At 41.7% G+C, this 17,963-nt stretch overlaps 1 protein-coding gene across 8 annotated transcripts in view; it reads left to right on the top strand.

The window, feature by feature from the left end:
- Astn2 (astrotactin 2) overlaps positions 1-17,963 on the top strand; it is an 854,736-nt gene that overhangs the window by 309,041 nt on the left and 527,732 nt on the right. For 5 of the 8 annotated variants that reach the window (XM_090330512.1, XM_090330508.1, XM_090330509.1 and 2 more), the window contains one exon: positions 9,114-9,212. The exons of the other annotated variants lie outside the window; for them this stretch is intronic. In XM_090330512.1, coding sequence (XP_090186638.1) covers positions 9,114-9,212 — 99 coding nt within the window. The remainder of the gene's footprint in view (positions 1-9,113; positions 9,213-17,963) is intronic. 8 annotated transcript variants of the gene reach the window in all.

The following is a 17,963-nucleotide window of genomic DNA, read 5'->3' as shown; positions in this document are numbered from 1 at the left end:
GGGAAAATAAGGGTAGAAAGTACTAGCATTACTATTATTATTATTGTTATTGTTTGGTGCAGTAGATTGAACTTAAGGACCTATCTTTGCTGGACAGGCCTCTCTATCTTGAGCCAAAAGTCCTTTTTGCTTTTTTATTAATAGTTTGTTTTTCCTCACAATTTTTTTGCCCAAACTGGCCTTGGATCCACACATGAATCACTACTTCCCACGTAGCTGGGTTTCCAAGTGTAAATTACAGTGCTTAAATGATTTTTACAATTAAGTTTCACTAACTTTTGTACTTTCTGGCCTGGAACTTCAATCCTCCTGTCTCTGCTTTTTGAGGAACTGGGATTATATGTGTGTACAACCCTATCTGGCCAAGGTAGACACTGGTAATGTCAGTTTACTTCTCAGCACTACTGTCACTCTCTCACTACTAATTCAGTGCAAGGGCCCCGTGTGAGGAGAATGTCCAGCAACCCATTCTTTCCTAGAAAGGATTTTCTGCCTCTGCAGCTATCAGAATAATGGACTCTTCCCCTTCCTTTGTCTTATACCTTGGCTTTCTGGAATCTGCTGCATTGGATATTTAGAAGTTGGTGATCCATGCTTCCTCACCTGTCTTTCTCCCTCCCCCATTCTTGCAGATAGAATTATTTGCTGGGGAAGTGAGTGGATCACCCTGGTAGTCTTGGGCTATTTACAGCTAATTGAAAAAGCATCCATCATGGGGCATGACCCCCCATAAATTGGGAGTTAAACTAGAAAAAAATGCAAAAGGAAGCCACAGAACTCAAGATATTCGATTTGGCCTCCAGACACCACAGAAAACCAGAATGGTTTCTGGAGAGAAAGGATGGGGCTGTGACTTTTCTCCATATGTTTCCCTCATTCTGCAGCTAGCAGATACCTAAAACCACTTGCTTCCATCTCTATTCTCCACGTATTTACACACCCTCTGCCTCCAACCCTGGGGTCTGCCATCTATTCCTCTTCCTCCTCCCAGTGTCTTAAAATTGTTTGTTTGGATTTGTTTTTTTTCTATTTTTCTTTTTTCTCCTCCTTTTTGTCTCTCCATCCTCAGTAACTTCCTTCATGTTTCTTTTCTGTATTTTCTTTTCTTCCTCCTTTTCTACTCTTCTCTCCAGTTATTTCATGGCAAGTGTTTCCTTTCCTTCCTCCCTCTTCCCATACACATATTCCACAAATGTTTGTCCAGCACCAAATATAAGTGAATGTGTTTGTACTTGATTAAAATTCTCACCCTTGTAGGACTCAAATTATATCAAAATATACCTATATTAGATTGTCACAGATACTATAGGAAAAGAATACAAGGAAGGAATTGAGAAGGAAGAATAGGAATTCAGAACCTAAGCTCCCTATCCATTGCTCAGGAGCAGAGACACTTGATGTTCCATCTTTTCCTTGTACTTGACCTTGTTTAAGTTGTTTGTCTTGCTGCTTCTGCTGCTGCATTTTTAAAAAATATTTACTTATTTATTAATTTGTTGGGCATGGGGCTTGGACTCTGGGCCTGGGCTTTGTCCCTGAGCTCTTCAGTTCAAGGTTACCACTCTACCCCTGGAGCCACAGCACCAGTTTTCTAGTAGTTAATTGGAGATAAGAGTTTCAAGGTCTTTAGTGCCAGGACTAGCTTTGAACCGTGATCCTCAGATCTCAGCCTTCTGAGTAGCTAGGATTACAGGGGTAAGCCACTGTGCCCGGTTTTGCTGTCTTTTCTTTCTTTTCTTTTTCAAAAACAAGGGTCTTGGTAATAACATGGTCTTGGAGAAGCCTCTGTTCCCAAGTGAACCTAGAGCCAGTGTTTCTTTCAGTGGGCAGTGTTGTTCCCATGACACAGCTTTGACCTTCTTTGCCCTTTCTTATACTTTGTACAGGAGTTTGGAACCTGCAGCAAACAATATGCAGTTACAGAAGTGAGAGGGGAAGTCGGAGGGTCCCTGGGGATACAAAATCAGTGATATGGATCATAGAGAAGTTGGATTCAAGTCAGGGGCTTATGTGAGCTCAAATCCAAGCACTACCACTTCCTAGGAATGCTGAAGCAAGCACATAACTTAATGTCTCTCTGTATTGGTTCCCTGAAAACTGAGGATGGCACAATTAAAGCTCTGGGAGGTTAATCTAAGGCTATCAATTACTTGATATCCATAAAGCCTTCAGGTGAAGGTTGGGAGTGGAGAGAAGATGTGACCAAGCTAAGCTATTGAGGAAGGACCACTTGTTCTGGCATGAATATGTGGAACAGTAGGGCTGGGTGTTTCAGGTCTGCTGCTAGCTCACTGCTTAGCTTCAGTTAAGTCCTACCTTTAATCCAGGCCTCTATTTTCTTACCTGAAGCCTGGCAGAGTGGAAGGACGAGAGAGATCCGTTCAATCAATTCTGGGTCAGTGGGACTGATCCTCAATCGGTGACAATTCTTCATTCTTAAAAATCGTCCTTCTGGCCCCTTTTGTGTCCTTTCTGTCTCTAGTCACAGACATGGTCAGCACTAGGTTAGTATTAGTTGAATGAATGAATGAATGATATGCAAATGCATGAAAGTGCTGTGGCTGTTGCTTTCCAGTCTACTTCTGGCTTTTTTTCACTCCATCCCCACTTAGGTCTGCTCTCCTCTTTCCTCTCCTTCCTGTCCCTGGGTGAGAAGACCTGATGGATAGCTCAATCTTCCCCTTTGTTGTTGTACTTCCAGTCCATTAGAGCTGGATGTGCCAGGTCATGGTAGGAAAACATGGGTGTTAATGTTGAGAATCCAACTCCACTGGGGTTCTCTGAACATGGTTGGAATATGTTCCATTCTGGAGGGAAAGAAAAAGTGGACAGCTTGTGGATATATCTAGGGCTGAAAATGGGAGGAAGGACATGAAGTAGGAGAGAGGACAGGGAGTGCCCATCCCTAGTTTTCTCTGTTTCTTTGTCAGCTTTTCTCACTCTCTGTATTTCTCTTTATTCCCCTCTTTCTGTATTTCTGTGTTTGTATTTCTCTCTGTATGTATATCTCTGTCTCTCCTTATGTCTCTATATCTCTGTCTCTTTCTCTGCATCTTTATCTCTCTGTATCTTTCTCTGTGTCTCTGTGTCTCTCTGTGTCTCTGTCTCTGTCTCTCTCTCTCTCTGTCTCTCTCTTTCTCTCCCTCTCCCCTTCTCCATCTCTCCCTCTCTCCCTTTCCCTCTCCCATCCCCTCCTTCATGCCCAGTGAAAGAAATAGAACTGTTGTTAGAATCTGACAGATCTGACCATTACTTCTGATTTGAACTTATCCCCTCTGTCTGGACTTCAATAGATTTTTAACTTCTAGTCACTTCTCCTTGTAAATTAGAGCCATTAACACTAATGTCACAAGTGACCAGGTCTAGAAAAAGAAAGGTGGCAACATACCCTTAGATGCTCAGTATCTGACTTTCTTTCCACAGTCTCCCACGGCTCAAACTAAATCCGCTAAAATGTTGTTTTCTTCCATGAAATCCATTGAGGGGAGGGGGAAAGATCTATAATACAGTTCAAGAGAAGGCCTATGCTTGATAAGGAAAAAAGAACCAGTTAGAAAAGGTAAATAGTGTGTCCAGGAAAAACTGTGTTTCAAGGTGGTAAACAGAAGAGTCAACAGGGTCATTGGGGAGATGAAAAGACAGGCAAAGGGATTGAGAAACAGGGACTGAAAACACGATGTGTGTGTGTGTGTGTGTGTGTGTGTGTGTGTGTGTGTGTGTGTGTGTTGTAGCTTTTCTTAACTAAGGGATTAGCAATAAAAGGGCCAATTAGTAATTGTTTGAGCCCTGCAGACCATATAGTCTGTGTTAGCTACTCATCTTTGCTGTTATACCTTGAGGATGGCCATAAATATGTAAATGATCACAAATAAATAAATGTGTTCCAATGAAACTTTATTTTCCATAGTTGTGCCTGTAGGCCCTAGTTTGTTGAGTGCTAGCTACCCTTCTGTGAGGTCTAGTTTGCCTACATTTATTTATTTATGTGGTTCAGAAAACCACAATGTTCTGTGCAATTAATCTCATGTCACATTCTAAATGCTGCCTAAGAGTCTGTTTACCAAGTCAACAGTTCAGTGTTTGGTCAAGTAAATAACCATCTGACATAATACTTATTTCAGGTTTGCCAGTTCCAAAGATATTCTGCAGAATAAAAAAGGACACTAAACTGACAAGTTACTAGTGGAAAGAATTTCGTCTAATTAAATGGAAGTAGTAATGCATACAGTAAAGAATGCTGGACTAGAGTCAGGGGATGGGAGCCTAAGTCGGTACCTTACCACCTGTGTAGCTTAGGGACCCTTAGCCAACCCTTGTTTTCTTAGAGCCCATTAATCATACAAAGATATTTATGCCACTCCACCAAGTCTGCAGCTCTTGCAAAATAAAGAACCTTACTTAGCATGATGCTGAGCTGTGTGGAGAATGGGGCGTGGCTCCATGCTCATGGTGAACTTGGAGACACTGCAGATACTGCTCTCACAGAAAAGGGGTACCAACCAGGATAAGGGAGTTATGGAACCAGTGGTTCAGATGAGCTTTCAGATGGTATGTCCAGCCCCAGGCACAATGCTGAAGAGGAGACAGAAGAGTCCCAACTGATGGATTGTCAGAGCAGTCTCCCAGCCCAGCTCGGTGCCCTGTGCCTCAGGCAAGTCTTTCTCTCTCACACACTGATGGAGCTATGCTCTTCTCAAGAAACCGGTCTAGAGACCCATGTCTTCTCATTTCCCATGCCGTGTCCTTCTCAGGCTCACGGAAGTAGTAGTATATCCCAGAGAGCCGTGGTAGTCCCATCCCTTGGTTTGCTTTTAATTTGTTTAAGTTTCTTACATTCATTTAGGGTTCTTAAATCTTAAATTGTAAACAAATCTTTACATGCTAGAATATATATATATACATACACATATAAATAAATATATACAAGCATATATATACATAAATATATATGCATATATTTGTTTAGACATTTATTTCTTGCAGATTCTCTCTTCACACGCACAGGATCTTAATCCTGTTTTAGAGAGAAAGGACAGGTGAGAGAAAAGTTCAGGCTCAAGCCATTGCTGCAGAGAAGGCCTCCTGGTACAGGAAATAAAAATGTGTTATGATCTGTGAACTAAGAGGACAATGAGGAGGGGGACCAGAGGCTCCTCCAGGATGTGGAAATGAAGCAATATGGAAGATGACCTTCCATAGAGTAGTTCCTGCCAAGGGATGAAGGCCTCAGGAGCCTGGTGTCCTTTGAACGCAATGGGTAGATGATGCCAGAAGAGAGCTGGAAGGAGCCCAAGGCTCTGACTGCCCTAGTGATTAGAGAGAACACTGGTTAAACCTTTATTCTAGTCCATCTTTTATTCATCACTTTTAGTCATAATGATATCCCATCCAATCTATCATTAGACACACATAGGAACCAAAGCTTTGAGAACTGAAATATATTCTTAAAAAATACCATTCTTCAATGAAAAGCATAAAGGAGAGCAGGGGATGAAAGGGAGTTGATCATTGATTTGGGGGAAGAACATAAAGGTACTTTCGTCATGTTTTTATCCTTAGACAATTTCTATAAATCTGAAGTTATTCCCAGATGTACTCAAGGGAACGGAAAAAAGAAAGATAGTGTTTCTAGATTATGCCTGCTCTTCAGAATTAGACAGCTTCACCTTTTCCAAGAAGGATGACCAGAGGCCAGCCCCTTTCTTTGACTTCAGTCTCTCACAGGTAAGAGAGATTACATGTAGGCATTTTCCATCTTTTTCCCTGAGGCTGTTAGGAGGATTAAATGAGATAATCGATGCAGAGGAAATGCTTACCTGCTAAGCAGTCAGATAAAGGGCAGACCACTTGGGGATTGCCCTGCCTCAGCCACACACAGCTCATGGCCTCTCTCCAACATGCTTCCCCACCAGTTGGTTATGCTTCTAGAACAAAAGCAGAAGGACACTTTCAGTAGAAGCATGGAGGTTAGAGTCCTGGCTTCTTGAGAACATTTCTCAAGAAGAGGAAAATGTTCTCAAATGTGATGCAGCTTTCCCTTTCACTGTCCCCTTCTGGCCTCAAGATAGCCTTTCTTGGGAACACAGCTCTCTGCCAGCCTGCAGACACACTGGCAGGGCCTGCTACTCATAAACGAAAAGTCAACAGTGCAGACTGATCGATCTGTATTCAATCATTGTGGGTAGGAATAGTGTTGGAGGCATGGGACAGGTTGGACTGCTTATATCTACGCAGCATAGATCATGGCTAAGGAGAGCAAAACAGGATGATCCATGGGTAAAACCCGGCAGTGTCCCCAGAGGGGTAGGCTTATCTGCTTGTTGTAGGGTCAAAGGTGAAACACTGGAAAGTTAGGACAATCTTGTAGAGCTAGGGAAGAGACAGTGCAGGGATCATCTTCTGGGAATAGAGTGAGACAGGGTCAGAGGGAGCGAAAACCAACTGAGAAGCCACGCAATTTCTAGGAATGCTAAGATTTGGATTCTAATCCTGACTTTGATTTAGTGAGGTGACACCTATCATATATATTCCAGGGGGTCTTGATCCTCCCTGTCGAGTATCAACTGCTGGAACCTGAGAGTCCATGATAGCAAAGTACAAAAGCAGAACAAGAAATTAAAAGGAGGAAAGGAAAGGAAGGGAGCAAGTTCACGGAAACAAACTGTCCTAATGCCAATCTATGCCTTTTAAGTACATTATCTCCTGTTAATTCCCAACAATATCACAGAACAGATGAGAAAATAGAAAAGTAGCAAAGTTTACTTATCTCAAGCTATCATGAGGTAAGGGAACCTTGGAGGTGATTCAAGTTGTTTGGTTTCACAGTCTAATGGGGCCCCCCATAAGAGTGAGTTAGAAAAATCAAAGTAAGGTGCATATTATCATGCCTAGCACAAGGTACATGCTCAGTAAGAGACAAGAGGAAACTATCTGTGCTGAAGAGCTCCTGGGAGATGTGGGACCCCGATTATGAATAGTCACAACTGCTTCGAGCACGGACAAAGGCAGTAATGTTGGAACCAATCCTCTCACTTTAGAGCTTCCTAGATAGAGTCAACCACACATTCATATTCTGGCTTTGGACTCCTGTCAAGAGTATCTATCTCCCCTTTCCCAAGTCAGAAACTTGAATAATAGTCAATGATGAATAGTCTGTCACAGAACTCATTCATTGAATGTCACTTTTAAGCCAAATTGATTGCATATTCACTAATCTCTGTGTAATCAGCTATTGTCCTCCTCTTCCTCTTTAAAAGAAGAAAGGGAAACCAGCAGAATAAGTTTTCCAATGTCACAGAACAAATAGTTGCAGGACAAAAGCTTAAATCACATACCAACGACTATAAAAATTGTCCCAACACATCAGAATTGTCCCCCAAGAGAACCTAGTGGATTTTGACTTCTTCATTCTTATTATGATATGATTTAATCTGCAGTGGGTTAATATTTTACTCTAAAGGATTTTAGTAGGTCACAGAGGCATTCTGAAAAGACTGTAGGATCTCTTTCCGGAGAATGAGACCGGGAATTTGATTCCATTTATTGAAAGATAGTAAAATGAAGCTTTTGATCTATGCCTGCATTTTGCCCTATTTATCAAGACAAAGAGAAAATTATGTATTCAGGAGTAGTAATAGGCTAAAAAAGCTTTCTCTTTGCTCTCTTCCTTCAAACCTCAGAGGAAATAGAAACTGCCTTTCTTTTGCTGAAGGTCCCTTCCGAACGACTTCTATCTAAAACTGCAAGAAACATCAAGAAGTCTTGAAAAATGAAGGTTCCTTGAATGCAGGGAGAGAGCCAGCCAACTTCAAACACTACCTTTCCAAGCCCTGATGGTGTCTGAAATATTGTTTAAGCATTCTCAGTTCTCTTGTGCCTTTGCGATGCCAACCATCTCTGTACCTGACAGCCCTACCTCTAAGAGCAGAAGATGGCTGTCAAGAATCAAATGGGAGACCAAAGGCAATAAAGCAAACATGTCGTTTTCAGTTGCTTACACTAGCAAGAAGGAATAATCAGTCACTCTGGCTTTCTTGTTTTTTACCTAGGCTCAGCTGGAATTTCCCTCCATTTCTTTAGATTGTGTCTGTCTGCGTCTAGCCTCAATCAAAAATACTCTGTCATCTCCACTCTTCCCAGGCCTGTGTATGGCCAGGATTCTCTGCTTGGTACAAAACTCTTTCCTGGACAAAGAACAATAACTACAGACCCAAGTATCATCTGTGTATCAGGAGCTATGTGTGATGCGTATATGTAGGACCTTATTTAATGATGAATCTTTGGGGTAGTTCACCGTGCCAGGCTTCAGTTTCCTTCTCTCAAACTAATCCCACCTTCCAGGCATTTTGTGATGACGACATAGTATCATGTGTTACTGAGAATTGGGGTTTGTGAAGGAAGAGCTGAGAAAAAAGTCAGAGCAGAAGCCTGGCACACACTTGTTATCAGTAGGCTGAGATCTGAGGATCATGGTTCCAAGCCAGTCCAGACAGACAACTCCAAGATATTCTTATCTTTATCCAGCGAGCAAAATCCTAGAATTGGAGGTGTGGTTCAAGTGGTAGCATGCCAACCTTGATCAGAAAAAGCTAAGGAAAAGAGCACTAGACCCTGAGTTCAAGATCTAGTACACACACTGAAAAGGAAGGTAAATTGAGCCAGATCAAGAAATAACTTTACCTTATGAGCTCCTTACAAGTTCATAATATTCATTATAATAATGATACTATATCACTAATTCTGTTGAGAATATGCTGCAGAGAACAGGTGCAGAGGGCAGGCTGATGGTAGGAAACGTCATTAATGTGACTGTCCCTGTGAAACTTGTAGGAACATCAGAAGGGCGGAAAAAAAAAACAAAACAGGAAGAGAATATTTTTACAGACAGACACATAAATTGTGAGAAATGTCGCTGTCCAAAAGAGGCCAAGTTAATCTAATTGAAGAAGGGGGTCACGAAATACATCTTGGAGGAATCAATAGTAATGGTTCTATTCAGAGGGTGACAGTGGCCAAGATTCAGATGAACAGAAAGAGGTTGGATTTGAGCAACATGAAACAGGGAGCCTGGGCAGGGATTTGAAGAAAGATTCATCATTTTGTTTTGCTTTTAGGAAGACCCTCCTTTCTGCAGTGGAAGGAGAACCACATGCAGGAGAGATTAGAGGCAGGGAGGCCTGTGAGGCTCCTGAGGCAGAATGGTGACACTCTGGGTAAGTAAAGTGATGGATGGAAAGAAAGCATAGGCTAATCATACAATGGCTTATTTTCTCACAGTTCTGTAGGCCAAAACTCTCGTCATGGCATAAGTACTGACAATGTATCAGTGTGGCTTAACCTCATCTGGGACATAGGATCTGCTTCCAGGCCAATAGAGTTGTTGGCAGAATGCATTTCCCTGTAGTTTTATGAGTGACAGGCTTGTGTTCTCCTGTCAGCTCTCTTCAGGGACCACTGTGAACTCTCATAGTCCACTGTCAAGCTGATGCCATGTTGCCTTCCCCAGAGGAAGTTTACAACATACTTCTTTAAAGCTAGCAGGCAATGATTACACAACATTCCCCTTTCTGAAGGCCTTAGTCTCTTGTCAGGGTTCTACTAACTTAGCCAAAATAAATTCCTTTCTGATGAACGTAAAACAAGCTAATCTAGGACCTTTATTACCTCTGGGGAAAAAAATCTCTTCATCTTGGTCAGGCAATGGAGCATAATTATACAATGATCATAGCCCTATCCACATTTAAAGGCAGGGGAAACATATAAAGTGTACAGAGGCAAATCCTTGGGATTGTTTTAGATTTCTTCCCCCTTAAAAAAATGATTCTGCCCCCATTCTGGAGGAGAACAGAGGCATGAGAGGAGGAGAAATCTTAGGAGAAGATATAATCAGAAATTGAATAGTCATTGAGAGTAAGGATTGAAAGCATCTTAGGCACAATGAAGCTAAGCAAAGCTCCATGTCAAGAAAACAGCTGCCACAAACCAGGAAAATTTGTCAGGAGAGCAGCTTACAAGCTACAGGCCATAGAGAGTCAACGGAGGGTCATAGCTGTATTTACCAATGCAACAGAGTGCAAGCACCTAACAGCATATAGTGCCAGTGCCCTTTGCTGAAATCTTCATGGCTGTCCTTGTGTATATTTGATAACCATGGGTCTTTTCTCATTGGCAAGGACTTTAGAAAAGGTGGAATAACTTTGAATTGAGCCCCTAAATGCCTGTGTATTTTGCACAAGACCTCTGGCTCTTTATCCATTAAATTAGGGTTATGCTATTTGAACACATTAGAGTTGAGTCTGTTTACGTTCTGAAATGTTTTGCATTTAAGGTATCTTGTGCTTTTCTGAAATGTCAGGGATTAATATTCCATGGGTCTAGCCATTTGTTTCTCTGTGAAATCTGGGCCATTGTTGCCAAAGTGTATCTTCCCTTTCTCAGGGACGCTGTGCACCCGAGATGCTTCAGCTCCAGCAGTGGTGTTCTGCTCATTGTTCCTACTCTTCTCTCACCAATGTCAAATAATACAATATGAATATTAAGGGAAAATAAAATAAAGCAAAACAAAATAATGGAATATAAAACACAAATGTAATAACCTTTTAGACAATCATATTTCTTGTCTTTACCATGCCAACGTATATAGGTCCTCTTTCCCCCCATTATTACTGTCATTGGCACCAAAATTTGCACCCTGTTAGATGACCACATTTTCCTATGACACTCCCCTGGAATATTCATTATAACATAATCTCTAATACTGAAAAATTAGAAGGAGCCCAAGCATCTAACAATAGGGGAATGGCTATGTAAATTTTGATGTATCAACTTGCTCGAATGCCGCAGCCAGGTAATTATGAAGAATGGCTCCTTTTTAAAGAAAAGCATAATTTATAAGCCACAATGATTACTTTTTGAGGACAAACAGAATAATTCACTTAAGAAGTATGTGGGTGAATCACAATATGTTTTGCGTCGTTGTATTTATTTATCCTTCTATGATTATTTATAACCTGCCTATTCCCCAAAGGAATTTGAGGTGGGTGGATTTTCTGGTTGTAGCCCTGTGTGCACTGTTTAATTCATGGTCTTCAGAGCCAAACACACCTAATTATGAGACTTAGCAGTGTAAACTCGGGAAGATTGCTCTAACTCGCCGGCTATGTGATTTTCTTTAGCTGAGCAATGGCCTCCCTGTGGCCATTCCTCCTTAGAGCAGTTTAAATTTGGGAAGAAAAGAATGTGATTCACTTTCTAGAAGGTAGGAAGTGGTAAAGAAATGGTAATACCAGGTCTGGCCCCCATCATTGAACAGACTTCAAGCAGAGAGGTCAAATGATCTCAGAGGTCTACTGCATCCTTAAATTGATTTCAAATCTTGGAAAGGGTTCTCTTCTTTAAATTATTCATCTGAACCACTGCGTGTCTGCTGGTGGTATTCCTGGAGGTATGAGCATATGTCATCTTTACCTACTGGGAGGAGCAATGTCTTTTAAAAAGGAAGTGTGGAGGGTTCAAGATTATAGCCTAGTGGTAGAATGCTTGCCTAGCATGCACGAAAACTCAGGTTTGATTCCTCAATACGACATACACAGAAAAAGCCAAAAGCGGTACTGTGGCTCAAGTGGTAGAGAGCTAGCCTTGACCAAAAAAGTGCTCAAGGACAGTGCCTAGGCTTTGAGTTCAATCCCCAGGACAGGCAAAAAAAGGAGGGGGTTGTGGGGGGAATGGATCTTGCACTCTGTTCTTTTTTTAATGTTTGATTTTATTGTCTGGGTGATGTACAGAGGGGTTACATATGTAAGGCAGTGAGTATATTTCTTGTTGAACTCTTTTAAAATGTGATTTTTGAGTAAGAACAGTTTCTCCTCCCTTATTATGGACTGGTTCCCAACTGGTTCCCAATCCTGAGGACACATGTTTGAGTTAAAAATGCAAGTATCTGTTTGGGCTTTCAATTCCGATGTTCATCTTAACAGGTTTGAGCAACCTCTGGGCAATTCCTGTTCCCTTTTCCATTTCCTCTTACTTTCATTCCTCTCCTTTTCATTTTGTGGCTTAATTTCTTCCCAAGTAAAGCTATGGTTGAGAAACATTTCTTTATGGCAACTCTGCACTAAAGATGACTAGACTAGTAGGGTCTGAATGTAAAACATTTTCAAGATAAAGAGGATACAAGGATTAATGGGCAGATCGATGTAATTCAGTGGCTTCCGTTTCTCTTTCAGAAGATCAGTCATAATTCAGTAGTTTCCTTCCTGTCTGTATAATTCTATCCTTCTAATTGGAAGGTATTTTTCCTTTTAAATGAAAGAAATATAATGTAGCTATGTACTGATTGCTCAAGAAGGGTTGGAGTTAGGGCTTTGGGGATTCAGTAAATCATGAAAAACTCATCAGAGTAGAAATATTTGAAAGAGATATCTAATGACATCATAGGAGGGAAGTTGAAACAAAAAGGAAACCAGTTTGCCACAGTCTGTTCAAGAGATCTCCAGCCAAAGGCCTATCACTTAAAACCAATGTAAATTACTGTCATAAGACCTACACTGAAAGACAGCTTCATGGGTCCTGTAAATATAGGAAAACTGAAAACACAGTTTATACACTTGTGAGTGAGTCAGTCTTATACAGTGATGGTCAGAAGTGTCAAAGGTGGGAGATAATAGGACAGAATCCCACAAGGATGCAAAGCCAAACCCCTGAATGGGGAGGGAGAAAGTGGAGTGAGGAGTATTTTATAAGAGCTGTGAAAAACAAGATGGTGCCAGGGAGGAGAGGAAAGGAGAAAATTATATCAGAAGGTGACGACTGCGTAGACAGAATGAAAGAAGCAGGCACACAGGGGATGCTCACAAAAACTCTAGTTGAATTAAAGAATGAAGGGAAAGTAAAAAGAAAGATATCTCTAGTTCATTTCAATTGTAGCATAAAGTTTGAAGGACAGAGCTGGGGAGACATTTGTTAAATGACTTGTATTTTTTTTTATTGGTGGGTTAATGTATAGAGGGATTACAGTTACATTGGCCAGGTAGTGGGTGCATTATTTCTCATACATTGATACCCCTACTCATGTTTTTTGTCCCCATTTTCCACCCCCAAATGTATTTATTATTATGACAGTGAGATACCCTCAAAGGAGATTTGTCTGATGAAAGGTCTATCTTTAGTGGAAGCTGGATTGAAGTGGATGTGAGAGACCACTTGGGATGGTGTGGCAATAATAATTTGGGTGGAAAATATCATCCTGCCTAAGATAGCAGCTATGGATATGGAGAGAACATCTCCTTTCTTACCAGTTAAAGTTAGAAGCCATGCCTACTTACCTACCTCATGTGGTCCAGCCCTGTCACCATAGCAACAGCCTCTTTAACATCCCTGGCCAGAGAGACTGATAAGGAACTCTTACATCTGTTCCTGGAGGTTCTGCCTCTATTTTTTCCCCTCTTTCTTTCCCACCCCTCCCCCCTTTGATTGTATCTGATCCAGCCTCACTGGGTAATTGAGTGTTTGAGAGTGAAAAATTATCTCAGCAGCTTGGCCCTTATCTTGACAGCGAAGCAGCACTTTTAATTTAATTTTGTTCAGAGACGCACGAGTAACAAATTTCACTAATCGCTCGGCTGTCACCTTCCGCATGGTAAAGAGCCGTTTGTTACCAGGCACCCCAGCGTAAATACATGTGGGGAGCAGGCAGTGGAGAAAGAAAGGGTTTTAGAAGAAAGGAAGGGACAGCCTTAGACAATGTGAACCAGGATTGGGCTCTACCATCAGGTGTAGAGTCAGAGATGGGAGTTAAGCTATACAGTACAGAGGGATGTTGGAGTTAAGATTTACCAGAGCACGTATCTTCTTCTTGCCTTCTGTTGCAAGGGGGAAATTTGAGTGCCTAGATTCAACTTACTTGATCTGTAATGGGGAGAGGTTAGGCTCCCACACCCTCTGCCTCCCTGAGCTTATTGTCAGAGTTAAACGCAAAGCTAGAAATCAAATAAAAATCTGTATTCTCAGGACCAGGTGATTATCCAACTTTTGGCTGCATTTTTTCCAGTGATCAGGGTCTTGCTGCTGCTGCAGCTGATTTCTCTGACTTAAAATTATCTTGCTCAATGTAGGTATCCATCAAGATTCTTTCCCATCCCCTAAGCCCCACCTCAGCCTCCTGGACTTTGTACCCTAGGTAAGCAACTTCTTTAGTAATGTTTTCATGCTTCCCGAGAAGCTCCACCCTAGAACTGGATGGGAAAAGAGTGTTTCTTTTCACACCTGACTTCTCATATCCAGCTAAAAGGATCCCGTAGAAAATCAGAGCTGGCAAGGCATTTATAACTCAGCTAGCATAATTCTTCATTTTATATATGGGAAAACTGAGGTCCAGAGAAAGGAAAAGATCATTTTAAAAACTTCTGTCACTGACTGAGCAGACAGACCCTCAAAGGAGATTTGTGGCAGGAAGCACACTTCCTATGTGATCCCAATTGACAGGAGATCTTATCATAATGTACAGATGGGGAAACGGAGGCAGAGAGTGGGAAAGCAACTTGCCCGTGTGACACCATGGAAGAGAAATTTAAGTTCTCTTAAACCAAAGCATGAACATTTTTCTTTGAAAGTTTTGCTTCATAGTGCAGAGCAGCTCTGAGGTAAAAGTGTTCCTGAGGCTAGGACATTCCCTTACAAAGGGTACATCCAGAAATTCTTGTTTAAAAGGTGGCCTAGATTCCCACCACTCCTCTCACAGTGTATCTGGGCTGAGAAGCATGGGAGACTATGAAAAATCAAAGGAGACAAACAGTCTGTTTCCTCCTTCATCTCTCTTGCCACAACCACCGGACTCCAGTCGATGGGTCCTTGGTTCTAGATTTATGAGCCTTTTTGGTGTCTCTGTTTCTTCTATCTGAGAGGGCTTGACTCTTCCCTCTCCCAGCTAATTAAAAACCCCAGCCTGGGCTGCCAGCCTTGCATCACAGGCTGCTGGGCAGAGGCGCTGACGCTGCGCTGATAAATCACTCCCTTGAGCCAAGAGGAGGCTGAAGCATTTGTCAAAGAGAGCAGGCTCAGGGGCAGATGCATCCTGTGGTATCCTGGGAGACTTCGGAGCTGTTACAGAGAGACCATGGCACCATATTTACCTGCCAGGAGGTTTCATTGGGAAGAAATCTGTCTTGACAGGAGTAACACTGGAGTCTGCAAACATTGGTTGTGTTGTATCATTCCCTGAGATGATATCTTTGATGGCAGCCCCTTGGCCTTTACCATAAATTTGCAGCTTTAGAGCCCGACAGTGGGGTGAAGTGTAGCATAGAATTTTTAAAGACTCGCCCTTAGGCTTAGCTCCACTGGCTTACTCCTATAATCCTAGCTACTCAGGAGGCTTAGATCTAAGAATCATGGTTCAAAACCAGCCTAAGGCAGCAAAGTCTTGGTGAGAATCTCTTTTCTAAATAATCACCCAAAAGCTGGAAATGGTAGTGTGGCTCAAGTGGTTAAGTGCCACTTGTCAAAGACACAGAGTACTCTGACTCTTAAGTATACATACATACATACATACATATGTATACACACATACATGTGTATGTGCACAAGCATATACATATTTATGCATGTGTGTATAATTTTTAGGGCCTGACTGAAGGCCCTAAATCCTTCCAATCCTTAGCTTACAATCCTTAACATAGGTCTGCAACCAGTATCATTGTTGTGACTGCTACAGCCAATCCTTCTCCTCCATACCATTGCAGTTCAGAGCACTGTTAACCTATTGTGGACCTATTGTGGATAACAGCCAGACAGGGGTCTGTGGTCTTAAGTTTCATTCTTCCTCTTCATATACCCCATCACCCTTGCTTGCCAGTTTCCACTAAGCTATTCCCTCAGCCTGAAGTACCATGTGGCCCTATTTCTGTCCAATAAAACTTACATCTCCTTTCAGCACTAGGTAAATTCCATTGCCTTTCTGAAGCTTTCCTGAATCTTTCCAAACCAAACATCTTTGTGGTTGCAGACTACCAGAATCTCCTTTATCATCAAGTCCTTGCCTCTTTAAAGCATGATTTAGTTTTGTGTGTCTCCACGATGCCTCTGGAACCTGGAGAAGCTAAAAACCAGAGCCGGTGACTCTGCTCAGACCTGTATTGCTGGTGCATGCCATTGTGTTTGACATAGAAGTATGCAACAGATGTTTATTTGAAATTGGATAGGGAAGGGGGGAAAACAAGATGACGGGTGGGGGGGGAAGGGAAATGGGGACCAAGACATGTGAAAGGGTATCAATGTATGGGAATTAATGCACCATCTATCTGGCAAATATCTGGCAAACCCTTTTATTAATTACAATAAAAAATATGAAAAAAATAGCAATTCTAGATAACCTTTTCCATTCAGTGGAGAAAAATCATTTATTACTAACTCTTGGTTCTACTTCCAGAAGATGAAGGATACTTTAATTTTTTTGCCAGTCCTGAGCTTGACTACATACCCTGGGCACTATCCCTAAGCTTCTTTTGCTCAGGACCAGCACTCTACCATTTGAGCCACATTACCACTTCCAGCTTTTTTTATTCATGTGGTACTGAGGAATCAAACCCTGGGCTTCATGAATGCTAGGCAAGCACTCTCCTACTAAGCCACATACCCTGTCCCAAAGACTAGTTTTGGACATGGCTTGTGTAACTTGAACAATTGCTCTTCCCCAGGTTGCAGAGCTAACGAGTTCACTTCCCTTTTAATCAACTAAGGTTCTAGGCTTTGCTTCACTCTTTGCCTGAAGTCTGGAAGAATCTCTTCGGTTCAGCATGACTCTGATCTTCTCTGTTTATTGTTCTTGGTAGCAGAGAAAAATTCTCTCTGCCTCCTACCCCTCCCCACCCAGGGCCCATGGCTGGAATTACCCAGGAGCGCCCCATATGATGGTAAATCATATTTTTTAATTTATTTTTTTTTACTGCACTGAGAGGACAAAGGCTATGTACGTTGATTCATTCACTCATTCATTTCTTAGTCATGCATTCATCACTCATGAGTGTGTATTCTAATCTTTAATCTGTGTTTGGTACTAGAGATAGAAGATAAATCAAAACCAGTTCTTGGTCCTGCAGGAATTTATACACAGGAAATTTATTTCTTGGTAGGGAAAGGAGGTTGACGTGAGCATAGATTTACAACTCATTGTGAAAAATAATAAGATAGGGGCTCGTGGATACATTGAGAACACAGAATGGGGTCTCAAAGCCCTTCTGGAGTGAGGAGTAAGCAGTTTAAAGAAGGCAGAGGGGATGTCCTGATAGATAAGAAGTCTCGGAAGATTACCTGGAATAAACCAAGTAATATCCAGACCTGGAGTGAAGGAAGATAGCAATAGCATAAAGTACACCTGGAGTTAGAAACCTGGGTTGAGATAGACATGGATAAGGCCAGCCAGGCCTGGTCCCATGAAGCCTGGGAGTTAGGTAAGGAGCCAGGACTTCATTTACATGAGCAATCAGTGCAAGAACCAACCTCTCTCACAGTGACTACAACATGTTTTTATTCCTATGGTCTATGTCCTTTGTCTTATTTGGATTTTTTGCTGTGCTGTCTTGTCTTTGCCTTCTGTCTACCTGTCTTCATCCTGTCTGCCTTCTCCATTCCTTCTTACCTCCTTCATAAATGTCTTCTTGGTCTTCCTCTGTCTTTATCACTTCTTATTCTCCTTCCCTCTGTTTCAAGATTAATTCTTCTTTGCCTTATCTATAAAACTACCTTTTTTATTACTTCCAGTTTTTTCTCATTACAATCTTTAAATGGTTGTACAAGGAGTTTTCAATTCAAATGTCAGTTTATGAGTTCCATGCATTTTGATCAGTGTTACCACTTCTCTCATTCTTCACTGTCATTCCCAACCCCAGTCATCTCTACAAGTTACCTGTCTCTCTTTTCACAACATTGAATATTTTCCGTACGTTTATTTTTTTTGTCTTTATATAGTG

This window comes from Megascapheus bottae, chromosome 3 (assembly GCF_031878675.1).
Source record: "Megascapheus bottae isolate mThoBot1 chromosome 3, mThoBot2.hap1, whole genome shotgun sequence".
In the NCBI taxonomy this organism is placed as follows: Eukaryota; Metazoa; Chordata; class Mammalia; order Rodentia; family Geomyidae; genus Megascapheus; species Megascapheus bottae.
The sequence above is the reverse complement of the archived record's forward strand: the minus strand, read 5'-3'. Positions and strand labels throughout refer to the sequence as shown.